The sequence below is a fragment of the Pinus tabuliformis genome, chromosome 4_2, assembly GCF_031772625.1.
Source record: "Pinus tabuliformis cultivar Carrire ecotype Pingquan chromosome 4_2, CPIR1, whole genome shotgun sequence".
Classification (NCBI taxonomy): Eukaryota; Viridiplantae; Streptophyta; class Pinopsida; order Pinales; family Pinaceae; genus Pinus; species Pinus tabuliformis.
The window spans coordinates 387,684,467-387,693,589 of NC_142304.1; the positions used below are offsets into that span (position 1 = coordinate 387,684,467).

At 35.5% G+C, this 9,123-nt stretch overlaps 1 protein-coding gene across 1 annotated transcript; it reads right to left on the reverse strand.

Annotated features, from left to right (window-relative positions):
* Window positions 1–6,049: 6,049 nt before the first annotated feature.
* On the reverse strand, window positions 6,050–7,265 carry LOC149169592 (NAC transcription factor 32-like). Its single transcript, XM_089428740.1, has 3 exons — window positions 7,035–7,265; window positions 6,641–6,933; window positions 6,050–6,549 (listed from the first exon to the last, which is right to left on the reverse strand). The coding sequence occupies exons 1-3, from the start codon at window positions 7,261–7,263 to the stop codon at window positions 6,190–6,192; spliced, it is 882 nt and encodes a 293-aa protein (XP_089284866.1). The 5' UTR covers window positions 7,264–7,265; the 3' UTR covers window positions 6,050–6,189.
* Between the last annotated feature and the right edge of the window lie 1,858 nt (window positions 7,266–9,123).

The following is a 9,123-nucleotide window of genomic DNA, read 5'->3' on the forward strand; positions in this document are numbered from 1 at the left end:
GCCTCCAACATTGAAATTCCATGATGTTTTCCATATTTCATTGCTTAAGAAGTGTATAAAGGATGTTGATCATGTTATTTATTCATTTGTATTGCAGGTGGAGCAAGAAGAAGAGTTCTAGGCAGAGCCTTAGTGCATATTGCAGCATAAACATCTCATGCTTAGGAATAGAGCCATAGAGCAATTTAAAGTGTAGTGGAAGCACTTTGGGCTTGAAGAAGCTACATGGGAGATGGTGGATCAGATCCGAGCCCTGTATCCTTCATTGTTTGTTGGTTAAGGTAAAACAGTTTTGGTTTGATGTTGGCATATATTTGGCATACGTTTTGCTAGTGTTTTGGTATATGTATGTATATGTATATGGATGTAAATACTGCCATGAGCTAAGTTATAAAGCTCCAAGAAGTGGTAGGGGTGTCATGTTATTATGGTTGTTATCTTGTCATGTTGACATGATGTTTTGCTTTAGAGAAAGTCTTTCATTGTAATTACTGCAACGGGATATGTTATAAAGCTACATCGGTAGTATGTTTGCTTTTGAGTGGTTTTTCTTAGGTCGTGTTGTGGTTTAACACCAAGGACAGTGTTCCCCAAGGGGGAGGGTTCTGTAACAACCCTAGTGAAAAGTTCATGTAATAAAAGTTAATAAAGGAAAAAATAAGACCATGATTAAGGGGCACATATTCCCAGTTGAATGTTGGGCAAAGATATCCTAGTAGGCATCATTGGATGTGTGTTTATGACTAAGGAAATTGGAAAATGCATTAAAATGCAAAGACACATTTTTAGCACATTTATTTATGAAAATAAAGGAAATTAGGAGAATAATGGAAAATGAAGGAAATAGAGGCCTCATTAATAAAAAGGCTTTTGAGGATCATTTGGTAACCTTTTGTCAGTTCAAGTTTAGATCTCTCTCATTATTCTCTCTCTCTCTCACTCTTGGTCACTTAGGGTTTTGTTGGAGCACTTTAGCTTTGGATCAAGGAAGGAAAATAAAGCAAAGGAAAGGAAAGGAAAACAATGATCAAGGAAGGAAAAGTAGGATCAGACAACTTCAAGAGAAATACTTGCAGGTAACCTTTTGCATGTGTGATTTCCTAGCTGGTTTGGACATGCATGGCTTTACATGTTGGTGTATGATTCTTTTGTTGTTGATGGCATGGTTTTGTCAGGTTATGATACTGGTTTTCAACCTAGCCTTGCCTTTTTTCTGGATGCCATGGTATGTTGGGATGTTTATCTCGGTTTTGAGCTTTGGTTTGTTGGATGGATTTTGGAATCATGGTTATTTCATGTATTTACTTGTGATTATCAAATGGATGGATGCAAGACCTAATTGATATTATAAAACTTCAACGGAGATGGAAGTGATCCTTCTCATTATGTTTCATACATTCTGTCAATAATTTATGCTATTAACTACATTTAATAATATAATTATACATATGATTGATATGAAGTACATTTATTAATATAATTGTGCTAGTCTTATAATTCAAAATTCTAATAAAATTTAAACTATCATTATAGCTCAAAAATTAAATTAAGTTAAAAATATCTAATGAAACTAAAAATACCATTTTAAAACCTAAAACAAATACCATCTTAAAACCTAAAACATAAAAATTAGATTAGTTTAATATTATTAATGAAGAATTAGATTAATTTAATATTCTCAAAAAAAATACATTGGATGGAGCTCACCTTTCGATAAAACTTCACACTTAAACTTCAAACTTGTCTTTCAACTATATATGAATGGCAAAACTAATAGCAAGTCAAAGTGAATCGATCGCCATAGTACCGGACTCGTAACAATAATGACGGTGGTAACCGTCCATCTCTGTGATAATTGAGACCAAGAAAGGAGAGAACAAGACCTAACACCTAATTCTTCTGCTGCCTCGTTCTGGCACGCAATGGCTCCTCACATGTGTTGGACACGTTGGTTGACCCGGACAACAACGTGGCATCCAAGCAATTTAAAGTCACGTGCACATGAAACTTAAGCTAAATGAAATTGGACGGAAGAGTAATCCGTCGGCAAGGGAAGAAGAGAGGAATATGCCGTCGCAAGTCAAAGTGGATGATGATAATTCCTTATCCATTCACTCTCCTCATTTAACGGTCCACTTCATATTTTGCAATGTCATTTTGTTATCTGACACTTACGTCTCGGTGAGACTTTATATTTGGCCACGTCATCACAAATTTACGTGTTAGTTGTGACTTATATTGGCCACGTCATTCCTATTTTACGTGTCGGTGGGATTTGGACTTTGAATAAAACCTTCCGCGTTTTCTTGGTTAATACTGAGCATGGATAGTTGAGATGAAAATGAATAGATGAGCCTGCGCGGTAAGGACTGAGGGATCTGGGGCTTTTGGCACGAGTGGGAGGAGCGGATGGAGCGACGGAACTTGGATGGAGCTAGGGATCATTTGAGAATCTGGAAGGAGGAGGAGCCTGCGCAGGACTGAGGGATCTGGGGCTTTTGGCAGGGGCGGGAGGAGCGGACGGAGCGACGGAGCTTGAACGCTGATTCGAGGGCGGGTAAAGGGAAGGTCGACAACGGAACTGACAGAATCGGAAGGAGCGACGGAGCTTGAACGCTAGATTTCGAAAAACTTCAGGATCCTTCTCATATACCTTGTAGATTTGGAGGGGAGGTTTTGTGCGAAGGAGAAAGGGAGCAAGAGCGGGAGATCCGGGAGGAGCAGGAGCAGGGGATCCGGCAGGAGCAGGTGAGCGAGCGGGAGGGTTTGATCGTAGAAAAGGAGCAGGAGCGGTGAGCATGAGCGGGAGGTTTTGTGTGTAGGAGAGAGGGAGCAGGAGCAGGAGCGGGCGAACCGAGAGGAGCAGGAACAGGGGATCCGGCAGGAGCAGGTGAGCGAAAGGGAACAGGAACAGGAGCGGCGAGCAGGAGCAGGTGCGGCAAGCAGGAGATCCGGGAGGAGCAGGAGCGGCGAATCTGCGGGGATTCTCCAAAGGCGAGCGGGGCGTGAGGAGCGGGCTCCCCTGAGTCGGGCGGCGAGAGGCTAGCAGAGGGGTTTCGTCCTGCAGGCTTCTTTTCTTCTTCTGGTCTCTTAGTCTTCTCTGAGCGGGGGCGAGGTGGCTTCCCATGCCGCCTCTGCCCCCGGTTCTCGCCTCTGCTCCGGTGGGTCTTCTCCTTCTCGGCGGCAGTTAGGGTTGTTCTGGCCGCGGAATATCCTTTGGAGCGTTGAGGGAACAACGGGCTTTGCTCTGTTTCGTGCCGCTTCTATGGATCTTTCCGTTGGTCTTTTCTGCAGGCAGATGCGGTTGATTGTGGCAGTGATCTTGTTTCTCGTCTGATTTCGAGTGGAGAGTTTGAGGGGGCGGGGAAGGAGTGGCTTCTTGTGCTGCTCTCTTCCTCATTTCGTGCCTCTCCTTTTGTATTGGGCGGTCAGATCTTGCGCTGTTTTCCGTTGCTTGTCTGCTTTGTGCTTTGGTGCCATTTCTGCACCTTATAGATGGGTTTGCCTTGTTTTCTGGGCATTATTGGTCTTTCGGGGCTATATTTGGTGATCTGTTTATGCAGATTTGTATGTGGCTCGGTCTACGTTTTTGCATATGTTTCTTGCATTTTCATTATGTAATCTCTTTTTTATATGAATATATTATGCTTTTTCTTCTGAAAAAAAACTTAGCATGGATAGCGTTTTGGTTTTGTAATACAGTATTGACAATGGTGGTTGTTATATGTAGAGGATGGGCCTTATCTATCTTATGTAATTGGCAATGTTTTATTATGAGGAAGTTATTGATGATTATATGTATTATTGTTATCATAAACAAAACCTTAATAGTTGTAATTTATGGATTATATATATATATATATATATATATATATATATATATATATAGTTGTAATTCGTGGATTATATATATATATATATATATTTTGTGGGAACTATTTTGAAAAGTTATTAATAGTTATAATATATATTATGATGATGAATAAGTAGAACATTAAAAGATGTTATATATGGATGATATAGATGGTTATATATATATATATATATATATATATATTATTGGATTTGTATTAAGATTTAATATATATGATTTTACATTATATTTAATATAATTTATTGATCGTTATAATTATGTTGATAAGTATGTTTATTTTGAAATATTTTTTTAGAGTTTTAATTTAATTATAAAAAATTAATAATTATTATGAGGATGTATAGATTTTTTTATGGAATATTTTAAAATGTTTTAATGGTATTCACAAATCAAAAGTTGAGATTTATTTCTAAAATAGTTATGTTTTTTTTGTTCTCATTAATATAAGGAAATGTTATTTCAACAACTATCATATGAAACAGATTATGATTTTTTGGTCATGTGGTATTGATAAACCATTGCATTGGCCCATTATATTGTAACAAGGCTTATTTAGAGATTAAAAATTTACATGATAAAGTGAGGTGATTCCCCATAATTAAAAATTTTGTTACATGCTTTTTAAAATTTATATTTATTTAACTTATTTTATTTAATTTCTAATTAATAATAATGATAGTTTAAATAAAATTGTAATTTAGTAAATTTTTATTTTATTTTTTTTAATTTTAGAATCATGAAATAAATATTTCCCTTAAAAAATTATTTATAATCATATGATGATGATGATGATGATGATGATGATGATGATGATGGTTAACGTCCACTGAGACCAAACATTCTTCTATCGGACCTAAAGAAACAAATTATTTATTTTGATTTAAGATTTTATTCCTATGCTCAAAAAGCTTGGAGAGAAGCCTTCCAAGCTCACTATAATTTTGACATTGTAAAAGGCTAGGAAGGTCAGTATTGTAACAAAGATTGTGAAACTGAGATCTAATGTGGCTGTAAGCGGGGCACTCTAAGAGGAAGTGGTTTTCATCCTCAATGTTCCTATTCTCACATATATGGCAGATGCTTTCCATCCATGGCATTTTAAGAACTGCCCAACGACCTGTTTCACTATGGAACTCATGAGAATTAGTTCTAATCTTTGCTATATTAATTTTCTACTTTGGGCTAGTTAAAATAGATACTTTTAATCTTCTAGGGTGGGGTTGATGACCTTCTTATAATAATATATTATGATCATCCAAAAGTAAATCATTAAGAATTATTATAAAATCATTAAGAATTATTATTATAAATAATACGAATAAATAGTATATATGTTATTGAAATTGGATTAAAATTTAATATATAATTTTACACCATAATTAATTTTATAATGTAAAATAATTATTAATTATAATATATATTATATTAATATTAAAATTTATATTTAATAAAAATAATTAAGGAGTATTATTAATAAAACAACTTAAAATTTCAATAAATCCTTCGGATTCCTTTCAAACAATGTACAATCATTTATGTTTGTATAAGTGGGTTTGAAAATATCCAGATAATTCTTCAATAAACTCCACCATCTCTCAATTTTGTATTTATTTAAAAACCTATATTTGAGAATCTATCATGTTTTGGTGTTCTTATTTAACTGTTTCCAGCATGGCATTGTGTTTTAAAACATTATTAAAGAGTTAATTGGGGTTTAAAATAGAATTTATGACCCTTTCACTGAGTTTTAAAATAGAATTCAGGAAATTTGGGCTCAGTCCAAGATAATAGCATCATTTACTTCCGTTGAACCATAAGTTAAGCGTTGGAAATATTCAAGTAATCCTTTCATAGTATTGTATTACTTTCATAGTATTGTAGGTGTGTTGCACATGGTAGAAGAACAATGGTGGTGTTATGTGAAAGTGCAGGTCACTTCCTCTTTTTCTCTGTACTTTATTTCTATTATGGATAACTCTTAATTCACCATGTGAATTTGCTTGGATTTGAGTACTGGATTCCTATGGCATACCAACCGTTTATGTTGTTTGTATGTAATCCACCCATCACAAGTGAGTGCAATGTTGGTGCAACAGGAACAGCAACACCATCTATGAAATTTGCCAAACATTCACTCATTTGAATTAGACTCAGAAGAATGTTCACGGATTCAACTGTTCCCAAAACATTAAGAGTTGATTCATTGAATGAGTGACGGAGAAGAATGTCCATGGAACAATAGTGCATTCATTGAATGAATGAGATTGAAGAATCCATTTCAGAGAAACTTGTCGAATTGTTACAGAAGCCCAAAACTACCCATTGTCAAGAGATGACCACACGTTCCCTGTGGGCAGTGACCAGGATGACGGTTCAGAGTTCCATGTCCAGTTGTCGGTCAAGGGCAATTGACACATCTGCTCAACAACGGGCTCCTCCACATTGGGCAGGCCCCAGTTGGCATCTGATGTGTGCTGGTTGACAAGGTTATCCATAAAATGACCTTCACCCTTCAACAGGTTAGAGAAGGAACCGAATTTGGGCAGAGCCAAATTGAGTTGTGTGTGCTGCAAGTCAGTAGCTGACGGTGACGAGACCTCCGGCTCCGGGGATGAGACCACCCTGGAGGAATGACTCACTTTCTTGTAAATTCGGCATAGTACCCAGTCGTCCAACTGAAACAACACAACACATAATTAAATGGAGTAACTAAATTAGATTAAAATAAACGCACTTATCAACATAATAATAAATGAGAACACTTACACGTAAAGATCCCTTTCTCTTCCTAGTTGACATGGTTTCAGCTAGGCGGTATTCGTGCATGATCCAGTTGGTCTTGAGGCTCTTAAGAGGGCTCCCTCTGTAAAATACCAGAGATTTCTTCACGCCCACATTCTGCAACGATGCAGTTCCCGACGTTATAACGATGGGTTTATCTGTTCCCGTGGCTTTCCAGTACCCGGACCCGGCCGATCTGTTTGGCCGGTCTCCGTTGGGATATTTACGGTTCCTCGGGCTGAAGAAATACCATTCTTGCTCCCCATAAGAAGCCTTCGCTGAAATCCAATCAACACAATGAGAAAAATTGTCTCAGAGAATGCAACAAAATAAAACTAACACATGCCCATTACGAACCCGGGTTAGGAGAGGTACTCACCGGGCAACTCCCAGGGATCATACTTGTACAGGTCAATCTCTGTAATAATTGAAGCAGGGAGAGGCGAACAGGAGACTTTCTTTTTCAGGTAATGAATCACCAGCTCCTCGTCCGTGGGATGAAATCTGAAGCCCGGAGGCAATTGTTGCAGCGCCTGCTCTTCCATCATGATCTTCGTATCTATAAAGCAAAGCAAATGAAGAAGTGTTTGAAATATTGGGAGGAGCATCCCTCCCCCTTTTATGGTTGCCGCTCACAGCGTTAAATTGCGTTAAATTTCCTAACACTCAATCTGGCGCCCACTGACCCGCTGACACTTTCTGTGACACATAAGATGACAGTGACAGCAACGTGGCCTACACGAAAATCTGCAGAAAACCAACGCGGAGAAGCAACGTGCACATAGATTCAGGAGATTGCGACCAATCCAGTTTCAAGAAAAGAGAAGCCGTGCTCTGTGAATGTCAAAACAACACGTGTGTACAGTGAGAAAGATGCCGGAGTTTACCTGTTATATCTTTTGGAATATTTTGGGCATATTTTGCGTTGAATTTGTTTAGGTTAGGTAAGGTTGTATTTTGTTGTTAATTTACAATTTTATATTAACAAAGTTCATAAGTTACATAGTTGAATAAGTTACTAATTTTGTTTTTGGTTGAGCAGAAAAGTTTATTTTACAGTTTAGTAGGTGGAGATGTGTAAATCTATTTGTTATAATAATAAAAAATATGTTTTAATGTAATTAGAAGTTAAAAAAATATGGGAGTAATATGTTTTCAAAAATATTTCAACTCGAGATTTAAATGAACTAGTTGAAGATTTATGTTAACTAATTTATGCTGATGTCAACTAATTTATATTTTACACTGTAAAAAAATTTACATGTGAATAAATTTGATCCCTCGGAATTCATGTTATATCTATACTTAAAATGAATCTATACTAATTTATAATATGCGATTGTATCAACTGACAATAAATTCGGTTTATCGTTTTTCTAGATATTTAATTGGAAGGAAAAAATTATATCATGTAAACTAATAAAAATATGTTGAAATCACAGATTTAATTAGTAATTTTTCCATAATTAAAATATCTAAATGTATATTAAACACATTTTAAATAATAAAAAATATCACTATATAAGTAGCCAAATTCTAACTAATAATGCAAAATCTATAATAATAAAAGAGACAGTATTTTTTATTATTATTCCTCGTCGAATCCGTCCCATTATCCTTATCACAACTTTACGTGCTTATTTGAGATTCGAACCTTGGTCGTGATTATCAACTGTTTTGATTCTCCTAAATACGCAAGCTTTGGTTGATCCAGAATTGTCACAGGGTTACGTACCAGTTGGGGATTCGAACCTTGGACATAGATACGAAACGCAACTTCTTTTTCTAATTACGCAAGCTTTCGTTGACAAGAGTTTAGATAAATAGGTCATGCTTCGGTGAACGTTATGTCATTGTTCGAACAGCAATGTTCATATACCATGCAATTTATAATGAGTAATCCTCATTGTGCATCGTGAAAAATAAGGTATGGATTTTAGGTTTGATGATATATTTGGATATAATTGATGTATTTACATCGTATATATGTTGGGTAGAGTTGGGTGACTGGACCGACGGAAAATCATTTTCAACTCATCATTTTTCACACGTTAAAGTAGAGAATATAGTTCATACGTAATTGTAATTTTACCAAAAGATTTAAATGTGCGGGATTCGGAGTATTATCCTGTGATGAATAAAAAGGAGATAGACAATAAAACATTATATTCGGACCATTATCCTGTGTTGAATAAAAAGGAGATAGACAATAAAACATTATATTAATATAAGTATATGTGAATTTGACCCTTTCAAAATTAATTAACATAGATTTATATTAATATAATTATATAAATGAAATAAGTTTAATAATAATGAATTTATGATAAATTATAATTATATATATATATATATATATATATTAAAATTATGAATTATGGAGATTTATTATCACTTCATTATAGATATTTTTAATATGTATATAAATTTTGTTATAATAGTATAGGTTAATAAAGTGGTTTATCACT